Here is a 12698-nt window from a genome sequence, read left to right on the forward strand (position 1 = left end):
CTTTGACAGTTTTATGTGCTTGAAAATATCTGTTACCTTTCCCCTTCCTTTTGCCGTATAAAACTCCTGCCCCGGAAGCTGCTTGTAGTCGGCTTTGACGTAGGTTTCGTCGTCCATTACCACGCAGTCGAACTTCGTCAGCATCGTCGTGTACAGCCTCCGGGATCGCGCTTTGGCCGTCGTATTTTGTTTATCATCGCGATTTGGAGTCACTACCATCTTGTAAGTCGATAGTCCGACTCGTTTTTTGGCTCGATGCACGGTTGTAGACGATACACCCAGCTTATTTGCGGCATTTTGGAGAGAGAGGTTAGGGTTTCGCTTGAAACTACCGGCAACTCTCTTTGTCGTCCCAGCGGCTTCCGGTTTTCGATTTCCCCCCGATCCAGACTTCCTGGCTGTCGACAAACGTTCCACAAACACTTTAATTACATTTGTAACGGTTGATTTGGCAACTTTTAGCGATTTTGCCAGCTTTGCGTGCGAGTAGATCGGATTTTCGCGATGCGCGAGCAAAATTTTGATACGCTGCTCTTCTTGCTTGAACGGCATTTTGACAACTGAAGAGTGAATTCCAAAATCAAAATAGGAGCAACATTCTACATACACACACCTTCAAAATGAGGGGTGTTCAGGTTTTTTAAATGCAAAATTGAAAGAAATACGTCAAGTTTATATTGACCAAATTTTGACCGTATCACCCTTTAAAATACATTTATAATATTGCTAGAGATTTGAAACTTCAGGTACCCTCCTAAAATTTTATTACCTATCGATGTGTGAAAAAATCAGGACGGAAAATACGACAGTAACAATGTAATAATATCGACAAAATAGCATATATTCCATATAAATACATTAAAACACATAGTGGGTCTGGCCAGGCCTCATGTGCTACGAATGTGACTATCGAAACATGTGTATGACGGAGGGTTAACAAAAAAAAAAAAACATAGATATACGGCCGTAAGTTCGACCAGGCCGAATCTCATGTGCCCTCCACCATGGATTGCGTGGAGAGTGCTCCCGAATATCATTATCTACACTCGAATATTTGGGTTGTAATAACACTTGCCAATGACATAGTATCTTAAAACTTCTTGACATTGTATTGGTTCATATGGAGGCAGATAAAATATCTACATGAGCATATTCAATTCGTGCTCGCTTTTTATATAGTAGTCTATAAATAATTATGATTCCTTGATTCCGAGCCAAGGATGCGGCTTCTTTAAAATAAAACAAGTATATACGGCCGTAAGTTCGGCCAGGCCGAATCTTATGTACCCTCCACCATGGATTGCGTAGGAACTTCTACTAAAGGCTGTCATCCACAATCGAATTACTTGGGTTGCGATAACACTTGCCGATGGCAAGGTATCGTAAAACTTTTTAACACTGTCTTCTAAATTGTAAGTTAGCCCATACGGGGTATATATTAAACAAAAAAGGCCGATTAAATACGTATATAATATAGTTTGACAAAATTTTCTACACAAATGAAAACTTGACAAAATTTGCTATAGAAATAAAATTTTGACAAAATTTTCTATAGAAATAAAAACTTGACAAAATTTTCTATAGAAATAAAATGTTGACAAAATTTTGTACAGAAATAAAATGTTGACAAAATTTTCTACAGAAATAAATTTTTTACAAAATTTTCTATAAAAATAAAATTTTGACAAAACTTTCTATGGAAATAAAATTTTGACAAACATTTCTATAGAAATAGCCGTTTGACAAAACTTTCTATAGAAATGAAATTATGACACAACTTTCTATAGTAATAAAATTTGACAAAATTTTCTATGGAAATAAAGTTTTGGTAGATTATTTTTGGCGATATGGACCAATTTTTGTGTAATAAGTCATCGGCTATATATAACTAAAGACCGATATTGACCAATTTTTACATGGCTGTTAGAGGCCATATATTGACAAAATGTACCAAATTTGAACCGCATCGGATGACTTTTGCTATATATAATTATGGACCGATATGGACCAATTTTTGCATGGTTGTTAGATACCATATACTAACACCATGTACCAAATTTCAACTGGATCGGATGAATTTCGCTCCTCCAAGAGGCTCCTGAGGTCAAATCTGGGGATCGGTTTATATGGGAGCTATATATAATTATGAACCGATATGGACCAATTTTTGCATGGTTGTTAGAGACTATATACTAACACCACGTACTAAATTTCAATTGGATCGGATGAATTTTGCTCCTCCAAGAGGCTCCGGAGTTCAAATCTGGGGAACGGTTTATATGGGAGCTATATATAATTATGAACCGATATGGACCAATTTTTGCATGGTTGTTAGAGGCCGTATACTAACATCAGGTACCAAATTTCAACAGAATCGGATGAATTTTTCCCCTCCAAGAGGCTCCGGAGGTCAAATCTGGGGATCGGTTTATATGGGGGCTATATATAATTATGGACCGATATGGACCAATTTTTGCATGGTTGTTAGAGACCGTATACTAACATCAGGTACCACATTTCAACCGGATCGGATGAATTTTTCCCCTCCAAGAGGCTCCGGAGGTCAAATCTGGGGATCGGTTTATATGGGAGCTATATATAATTATGGACCGATATGGACCAATTTTTGCATGGTTGTTAGAGGCCGTATACTAACATCAGGTACCAAATTTCAACCGGATCGGATGAATTTTGCTGCTCCGGGAGGCTCCCCAAGCCAAATTTGGGGATCGGTTTATATGGGGACTATACGTAAACGTGGTCCGATATGGCCGATTTTCAATACCATCCGACCTACATCAATAACAACTACTTGTGCCAAGTTTGAAGTCGATAGCTTGTTTCGTTCGGAAGTTAGCGTGATTTCCACAGACGGACGGACAGCCGGACAGACGGACGGACATGCTTAGATCGACTCAGAATTTCACCACGACCCAGAATATATATACTTTATGGGGTCTTAGAGCAATATTTCGATGTGTTACAAACGGAATGACAAAGTTAATATACCCCCATCCTATGGTGGAGGGTATAAAAAGTTTTTTACCGACTTTAAATCTAGGAGCAATAAAATTATAATTAGGATAGAGATACCATGCATCAACTTTTCATTCTCTTTTCGCGGTTTATTAATAAAGGTACTCACGTACAAACAAATGCCAGTTTAAAAATCCATACGGATACTTCAAAGCAGGGCTGTGGAGTCGGAGTCTGAAGATTTTGCCGGAGTCGGAGCCGAAGTCGTAGAAATTTTGCTCGACTCCAACTCCGGCGAAAAAAATTTGAAAAACACTTTCTATATTTGTAACTAAAGAAATATTTCGACAAATTAGATTCCATTAGGGTTTTTAATCGAACGCTGGATTTTAGGCTCTTTAAAGTGTATTTATATGGGTGAGATTTCACGGTCATATAAAAAATAGCCTTTACTAGAATATGAACTGAATTGATCAATTGTATTGTCAATTTTTAACATATTAAAATATCGATTTTTGACCCTATATGTACTCTTGATAAAGATAAAATTTTAAGGCAATATAGCAGTAGAACCCAACGTTTTGGCAGACATGTCGAGTTCGATGATGGGTCATAACGGACAATTTTGTGATAAAGCACATATAAACCCATCTTCCGATTTGTTTTAAGAAATTTTTCCCAGTCTAAAATTTTCTTACGGCCCAGATTTTGTGTATTGAGCTAATTACTTGAGAAATAGCCATATACACCCGATGTCCTTGGAAGCTGAAATTTTAACGTAAACTTCTGCCAACCTGCCACCGCTGCCGGTCTTTTGGGAGAAAGTTTGTTTCATCAAAGCCACTCGATATTCTTTACATAAAATTGATGGCCTCTAATGTCCATAAATGATAGACGATTTGTAAATCGATGTTTCACCATTTTACTTCTATAGAAACAATATTCGTATATCCGACACATTAAATTTTATCTAAACTTTCTATCTGATTAGCCCGACTTATTGATTTTTTTCTTTTTTATATGGATTTATTTTTTATAAAATGCGTATACAGATTAATACAAGGATTTTCTTAAGCTTCTGGATGCATAATTATTTTTTTAAATTTTTTGTTTTTATAAATACATATTCTGGAGATTGTTGTTATCTAATTGTAATTTATTGTGTCGTATTTTAATTAAAATGTAGAGTTCTTTACATCCCTAAAATGCTGAGATTTGTCGTCGAGTCGTATCAAATGTGTGTTTATATGGCATATGGCAAAATATAATACTTATATCGGTCTAGTTTTGGAACACTACACCTTAAAATTACAATTGGAATACTGTTAAAATGAGATTTAGGTACACCACCCGGAGTCGACTCCGGAGTCGGAGTCGAGGCTAATAGGAAATGCTGGAGTCGGAGCCGGAGCCGGAGTCGAGCAAACTAGACTCGACTCCACAGCCCTGCTTCAAAGTATAAAATGTTTTCTTAATTCAAAAAAAAAAAAAACAACTTTAAACCAAAGACGCTAAATCCTCATAATAAGTCAAATAAGTCGTTTTTATCTTAAATCTAAAGTTTCAGTATTTCAGTTATTTTAAGGACAATTTCTTTAAATTAAATATGTGTTTCTTTATTTTAAAGAAAGCCTTAGTTGAAAGACGTACGACTTTAACGGAGGGACGCACATATACAAAATTTGTGTCCTAAATATAATGAAAATAAAAATTTGAAACAAAGATTATAAACTTTATTTTAATTAAAATTGCATACTTTTAAAGAAATTTGTCCTTAATAATACTAAAATTTAGGTTGCGTAATCTTTAATATCACGTAAATATTCTTTTCAGTGTAACATAGACTCCATACGAATTTACGTGCAATTTTGAAAAAAATAAATTGCCTTGCCATCGACAATTGTCACTACAACCCACACTAAAAAATCAATGGTTTTGGCATTGATTCCCAGCCAAAGAAGTGGAGAACTGAAGTATGGGCACATTTAAGACACAATCCTCTTTTAAATTAGAGTTTTTCACACTTGATTGTAGAAAACAAATTTTAATTTATTCGTCTTTTCGGCTCATTTCTTCACGAACTATCAACGCTTATTAAAACCGTATTACGACAACTTAGATTTGCAAATTCAGACTCGACTGCAAGTAAAAATTATGCTACGTATGTTTCAAATTAATAACGTCTTTAAAATAAAGTGCTGATAACGTGACCTATTTTAAACGCGTTTTAGCATTGTAGCCATTTTGCAAAAGGTCAACAAATTTAAGGACGATTCCACTAATTTCGAAGATTTTTTCAGAAGTATTAAAGCCAAGATGACCTTATGAAAAAGAAATTTTCTTTCATATTATAAGGACATGAAATCTTTGGCCTCACGACATTATTTTTTTCATTGAAGGTAATTCAAATTTAGTAGAACTTTGTACCCTGTCCATGGTATAATATTAGGCCTGACCTGACCTTTCGTTCATGGAAATCTTAAATTTGAAAACATTAAACTTTTTGAAGTTTCTATAGAAAGGGCGAAATGAAAGAATAATTTTGTTTTCTTCGAAATCGAGGAAAAATTATTAAATTTTAATTTAGATTTAATTTTAGATCTAAGGTTTTAAAAATCTATTGGTCCCAAATCAGATGTTAGGATTTTCTCTCACTAACTGTAATGTAATGCGGTATTTTGATAGTCTTACACAATAAACCCATCTAAGAACTCCAGATATATATTTAGGAACAGATATTTCGTTCAGGAAATGAAATAATAATTAGTTGCATAAAAATTTACAATCAAGTGTTTGTTTTTTTTTTCTACTTTAATTTATGCCTGTTATTAATTCTGTTGGTTTTTCTCTTGCTCATTGTTTTGTAGATGTGCAACGTGTCTGTTGTTTATTTGTGACTGATTTAAATGTTCCGGAAATTGTTGATTTTCGCGATAACGTCACGCTTTCCTGCAGCTACGAAATGAGTGGTCACACATTAAACTCTGTCAAATGGTACAAGGATAAAATGGAGTTTTTCAGGTGAGTATGGGGAAGCAGTGATATGGCGGGGAAATAAAATTAATCCGATAAGCGTCAAGAAAAATATGCATTTCACAAAATAAACCAATATAAATGCCAATGTAACGCATACAAATGTTAATGTCTCTTGTAATGCATGTCATGATTTCAATCGCAGATACTCACCCATGATGCACCCGGTCTATATAAAATTTCCCGTCACGGGTGTACATTTGCCCGATGGCAAATACTATTGCAACGAATCATCATGCAAGGTGGAGCTGAGTACGCTCAGTGCCAAATCATCGGGCGTATACAAGTGTGAGGTGTCAGGCGATGCCCCACATTTCCAGTTGGCTGCCAAAGAGGATAATATGACAGTAGCAGGTATGATGCATATCCAAGAACATATTGCCCTAGGAACTGATAAATATCGCTGATTGTGTATGTGTGCGTGTATTTCTGTTTATATTTTAGCATTGCCCCAAAGTGATCCATTGATCGAAAGTTTTAATCCCATGTACCGTATGGAGGATTTCCTCAGTGCCACATGCACTTCAGATTATTCGAGTGTACCTACACGACTTACTTGGTACATCAATGGCGAGCAGGTATGTACGAACGTTATTAATAAGCTAGAAAATAGCAATTTTGTTTTTACTGTCTCATATTCTGTTTATAGTCCTAAAAGGGAAACAATGCATATCAAAGAAGACACATAAAAAAATAGTTTATCTCTAAATTGAATGAAGATTACTTTGTTTAAAAACAGAAAAAATATCACCAAAAATTTTAATTGAATTTTTGAGAGATATGTAAAAAATTTAAATTATTTAAGTAATTTTTTAATTAAAACAAAAAGGGATTCACTGTGGTGCAATGGTCAGCATATCCTACTTGTATACATAGGGTCATGGGTTCAATCCCAGTGTCGATCAAACACCAAATATTTTTTCAGCGGCGGATTTCACATTTCAGTAATGCTGTTGACACTTCTGAGTGTTTCAAAGCTTCTCTAAGTGGTTTCACCACTATGTGGAACGTTGTTCGGACTCGGCTATAAAAAGAGGAGGTCCCTTGTCATTGACCTAAACATTGAATCGGGCAGCACTCAGTGGTAAGATAGAATTTCACCGATGTGGTATAACAATGGACGGAATAGTCTACGTGACCCTAAAATAGCGGGCTCTATACCTAATTGAAACAAAAATCAATCACAAAAAATAATTGTATCAATTATGTTTTTAATTTGATCAAATAATTTTTTAATAGACGTTCGCATTTGATGTTCTCATTAACGAGATCGAAGAAATGCCAGGATCAATTAACTTCGTGATTGAAGACAAAAATTCTTTTTTCTGTGTGTATCTCAAAAATTTTATCAACTTAACTTGTGAATAAAGGCATGAGTTCCATGTAAACAAAAACAGAATTCACCCTATGAACAATTTTAGTAAGAATGTACGCAATATTTCATTTTCCCTAAGAGAGTTTAATTTTTTCAGTGTACAATGACAGAATAACTTTAGCACTATTCACGAAATCCGTCATTCAGGTTGAGCAAAGTATAGTATAGTTTTTCGTTATTAAAATTAAATATCAATTAAAAAGCGAAATATCTCATACTACGCTCAGAGAAGAAATATGATCACCCCAAACATGTATCAAGAGCAAAATGTTGTTTTTGGACGGTGACTATGAAACATGTTTATCGGAACCATGTTATTTTCTCGAAAATTATGTATCTGATTTCGGCAATCATCTACACAATATTTTTGTGACAAAAATGTTCCATGTTCACCATACAAACTTATCATTTTGCTCTTGAAACATGTGTAACGTGGTTTTTTCGTCAGCTGAGGTAGACCAGTGGTCGTCCAGGATCAACTTTAAGGACCCACAAACCTTAAATTAAGAACACACGATTTGGTGGTATTTATACAATAATATTAGTACGAGCTTTATTTATTTGACCTTATATACGTATAATGTTTTGTCTGCACGATATGCTGAGGGGCGGTGATTTATTACGTAGCCTCTTAGTACTGAAGTCGGCGGTTGTTGACGATTTGGTTCGGCTAAAGTCGTTGTTGCGGTGTTCGATGATGATCGGTTGGTGATTCGGTTGATTGTTCGGTTGTTGATTCGGTTGATGATTCGGTTAATGGTTCGGTAGCGGTGACGGTAGTTGCTGGCCAGCCGTCGGTGGCTGGTTGGCCGATGTTGATAATTCGGGTGATGCGGCAATTCAACGTTGATAGCGATGTTGACGATCCGGGTGATGTGGTGGTTCGGTGTTGATTGTTGATTCGTTGTTGGGTTAGTAACAAAACTACAAACTATTTGTCGAAACTACTAGGGGAAGCAAGCTAATAGCCGAAGCTATTAGTGCGGAAGCAAGCTAATAGCCGAAGCTACTAGTGCGGAAGCAAGCTAATCGTCGGGGAAACGATTAGTGCGGCAGCAAGCTAATTGCCGAAACAATTAGTGCGGAAGCAAGCTAATAGCCGAAGCTATTAGTGCGGAAGCAAGCTAATAGCCGAAGCTATTAGTGCGGAAGCAAGCTAATCGTTGGTGAAACGATTAGTGCGGAAGCAATCTAATCGTCGGGAAAAGATTAGTTCGGAAGCAAGCTAATAGCCGAAGCTACTAGTGAGGAGCAAGCTAATAGCCGAAGCTATTAGTGCGGAAGCAAGCTAATCGTCGGTGAAACTATTAGTGCGGAAGCAAGCTAATTGCCGAAACAATTAGTGCGGAAGCAAGCTAAATGCCGAGACACTTAGTGCGGTAGTAGAGTTCCTGTCGCTTAGTGTGAACTGACTGCGGTCGTGCCACTCGTCGTGTTCAGTACCCTTCCGCTGTCGGGAGACTCTTGCTCGTTGTCCAAAAACACCGAGTTTATATTCTCCCACAGCCACAACGTAGATGAGAATTATGCTCATAGCAAGCAAAAATAAATTTGTCTCAAAGTCAGATTGCCATATAAATTATTTTTCCCATACCCACCCAGACTCTATTGAATGACAGTGTATGTGGTATGTGGAGAGTAGGGCAGTGGGTATGTGGCCATAAAAGGCACACATACTTCAAACAACAGGAGGCACAATCAAATAAATCTATGTACGGACGAATGCAATACAAAAATGTAATTCGTTCCGTTACACATGTTTGGGGTCATCATATTATTTCTCTGCGTGTATTAACGAAACATAACTGTTCCTACTTATGGTACAGTAACACTAGGCAAATATTTGACAGAAATAAAAAAAGAACTCGCAACCAATGTGATACCGGCAAACATAATGAGCTCATATTTGATATATAACATCACAATCAGAGCGACTCCCAAAACCTGTCTCCAGATGTTTGGAAAATAGTCCCGGAAAAAATTTGGACACTCATATTATTCAAACATTTGCCTAGTGTGACCATAGCCTTAGTTTTCCAGCAAAAAATTATGAAGTACTTCATTACTTTTAATGTACATCCGAAATTATACTTCTAGAGATGGACATAATTTTCATTTCACAAGAATATATTTTTTTTCTGATATATAAAAATCCCCTGTTTTATGCAGTTTTTACAATAAATTAAAATTTTCTAAATTTTACTGTGTATAACACAGTAAGGATAAGTAATATAATGGCAATATGTGAAAAGTGTATCGATCCATTTCTCGGTAGACGAGGAATTTGCGACAAAAATGTTTGCTAGTATTATTAAAAAAAGGCTCTATGTAGATAAAAGTCGAAAAAAAATTTAAAAAAAAAACTTTTTTTTGTTTTTCAAAATTTTTTAGAATGAAATCCGTAGAACTGACATAGAATCATATTTGAACAAATAATGCGAAATGCAGTGTATGCTTAAAAAGACACCCTATGACAAGCCCAATTCATTGCTTCTGAGCCAACTTTGCACTACTTCCGGATCCAAAGAGAACATTTTCATTGCTTTTTCGTTAATTGTAAATAATAAAAAGTACCTTTCGAATTTGCACAAGCAATTCACGTTTATGTTTAAACCCATTTTAATTTATAATACACACTATATTTTCGCATTATTTAATAAATATGAGATTTGATGTTTTCGAAAGCATTTAAGATATAATTAAATTAAAATATATTTTTAAACGACCACATCCAATATAAGTTATTCACATTGTTTATATTCCTTACTATTCTCACTTTGAAGGCTTCACTTGGCGAACTGCAACCCAATGTGGACACCAGCATATCGGCCCATGGTTATATATTGAGGCGCATAAAGCTCCAGGTGCATTTCTATTTAAGTGGACCTAGATTCTTTCATGCTGGAAAAATTCTCAATTTAAAATGTGTAGCAGAAATAGAAAACTTCCCCGAATTAACACGTGAAACATCGTTGAATGCTGTCCTAATTCCCTATGACAACTTAAACAATCAAATGTTAATTCACGCCGCATCGAGTGGTAAGTACCAGTATGGTTTTTCATTGTTTTAGGAATTGTTTCGTCATTAGTTTATATACGATTATTAGTGGACGTATAGGTACACTTAACCTACAGTTAGTAAAAGTTTTTGGAGCAACTGCACTTTACTGGAACCTCACCAAATCGCTTAAATTTCAAGTATGTTACGTTATTTGGTGCATTAATTCCATCAAAGTAAAAGTTTTGCCCCGGAGGTACCCGGGTCTTGAGAAATAACCTCATAAAGTCAGAAACCCGATCTACGTAACATACTTGAAAGCGATTTGGCGGGGTGTCAGTAAAGTGCAGTTAAGCCAGATTATCGACCTTTTAAAGCATGTTTACGAATTCCTACGTCAGTCTCTAATTTTTCAAATACATACAGTCAACCAATTCTATTTGTAGAACAGCACACACACAAGCAGACTCGGAGAAAGTTAATTTAAAGAAAACGAAACGTTTTTGCTGAAATCTACCCAATACTGGGTACGAAACCCCATAAAGATGTTATATTTGCGTCTTAAAGCCATTCAGAAAAGTACAGTACTTAATATAATCGCAATAGACAGTGGTTCTGGAATAAAATGTTTTTCAGTTACGTCAAAAATAAAAATATTGCAATATATGTTGTTTTTGTTTTGTGATAAAAATTTAAAGTTTTCGAAAAAATTCAGAAAACTGTAAGGAACGAACAACGTTTGCAATACTCGTTTTCCATACGTATTATTTCAGTGCCGGTAGCATCAATTACACAAGGGAAAAAAATTGAACTTTTTTTGTGTTGATTTGATATTTATAGCAAATTTTTACTACTTTGAGGTCGCTGATTTCAAATCTAATCTTCATTTTTCTATATCATACCGTTATGTTCAAAATTAAAGCACATACACTACATATATTGGAATAACTTCAAAACGGTTCACCATATTAAATTAAAATAAATCCGAAACTTCCAAACAATATTCTCTTTAAGCCTTGCTTACATTGTTTTTCAATATTCCAAGTACATGATGGAAAATAATTTTCCGTCATTTGATATCCATTATGAACATTAAATGGTTACGATTACCATATCTAAACTTGATTTCCTTTGCGTGTAGAGTTTTTTTTAATAATATTAAAATAATAAGTGTCATTCCAAATATCCACTAAATGCTTATGTATAATTAACTTTTTGATATATTTTGCTTTACTTATACCATTTTTTCTGTCTCTTTTTTTATTCTTCTTCAAAAAATAAAAATGAAAATGCAGGAGTCTCCAACAGCCCCATTACTCTAATCCATATAACCTTCAGCATCATGGTAACCACAGTGATATTCTCAACAATTTTTAGCTTAAGCAACTTATGATCTTCTCAAATTATGATGACATTTATTTAAATCATAAATTATTAACTTTAAAGGAAGGAATAATGGAGGAGAAGCAGCATTAGAGAAACTTAAGAATATAAGCAAAAATAGGCGTCAAAATGAGTTGAGTATGCACAACTCCATTTCGCAAAAGAATAACGACGAGGACGATGGTTGTTGGTGCAAGTAAAAGTTTAAAGACGAAGTTACTATATCATATTAGTTAGTCTATAAAACAAAAGAAAGAAAAAAAGCAAATCCGTAAAGCGAAAGCCAACAAAAGGATTCTGCAGCTGAGAGAAAGGATAACGCGACAAAAAAAATTTATAGTAGTTTTTTTGTTTGTTTTGTTTTATATTGTTTGTTTTTATTTTTCAAATCATCAATTATTACTATTTTTATATGTATGTATTATTCTTTTTGTATATATGTACATCATTATCATCAAATATTTCATGACAAGCACTTTCACAGAACGAACAGTTCAAGGAGCGATTGCAATCTAGAGTGGATTTGTACGATTTCATGTGATTGGTAGTCATTAGGAATGCATTTGTAAAATAATTTCCAATTGAAGCATGTAGTGATTTAAATAAAAATTTTAATATTTAAATTATTCGGTGAAAAATGTCAACAATATTCATCAATTGTTAGTAATTACCAAACTTTATGTAAAAACAAAGTGTAGTATAAAAAGTAGTTTTGAATCAATCGCGAAATTAATTAACCCTGGACAGTCATCGTTCGTCAAAATGACGACGCGTAATTTCATTTTCGATTTAAAATGCATTTTAGTCGATTGGGAAATCATAAATTTTAGTTATACTAATTGAACTATTTTGTGAATTTTTATTTTATACTAATTAAACACAAATTGAATAAGAAAATAAAGTCAATTTTGGTTCTCATTTTTGCTTACGATG

The 12698-nt window shown here is 34.7% G+C and overlaps 1 protein-coding gene across 1 annotated transcript; it reads left to right on the plus strand.

Moving 5' to 3' along the window:
* The first annotated feature begins 5794 nt into the window (after positions 1 to 5794).
* Positions 5795 to 12064, plus strand: LOC142228131 (uncharacterized). Its single transcript, XM_075298466.1, has 5 exons — positions 5795 to 5997; positions 6155 to 6363; positions 6454 to 6587; positions 10168 to 10423; positions 11678 to 12064. The coding sequence occupies exons 1-5, from the start codon at positions 5795 to 5797 to the stop codon at positions 11773 to 11775; spliced, it is 900 nt and encodes a 299-aa protein (XP_075154581.1). The 3' UTR covers positions 11776 to 12064.
* The last annotated feature ends 634 nt before the right edge of the window (positions 12065 to 12698 follow it).

The sequence above is a fragment of the Haematobia irritans genome, chromosome 1, assembly GCF_050003625.1.
Source record: "Haematobia irritans isolate KBUSLIRL chromosome 1, ASM5000362v1, whole genome shotgun sequence".
Taxonomy (NCBI): domain Eukaryota; kingdom Metazoa; phylum Arthropoda; class Insecta; order Diptera; family Muscidae; genus Haematobia; species Haematobia irritans.

What these genes read in the sequence shown, in the direction of transcription:
- LOC142228131 (XM_075298466.1), top strand. Translation starts at nt 5,795, where the DNA reads ATGCCTGTTATTAATTCTGTTGGTTTTTCTCTTGCTCATTGTTTTGTA. An exon ending in GGTACATCAATGGCGAGCAG is followed by an intron (nt 6,588 to 10,167) that starts GTATGTACGAAC and finishes CTCACTTTGAAG; the next exon opens with GCTTCACTTGGCGAACTGCA. An exon ending in AATTCACGCCGCATCGAGTG is followed by an intron (nt 10,424 to 11,677) that starts GTAAGTACCAGT and finishes ATGAAAATGCAG; the next exon opens with GAGTCTCCAACAGCCCCATT.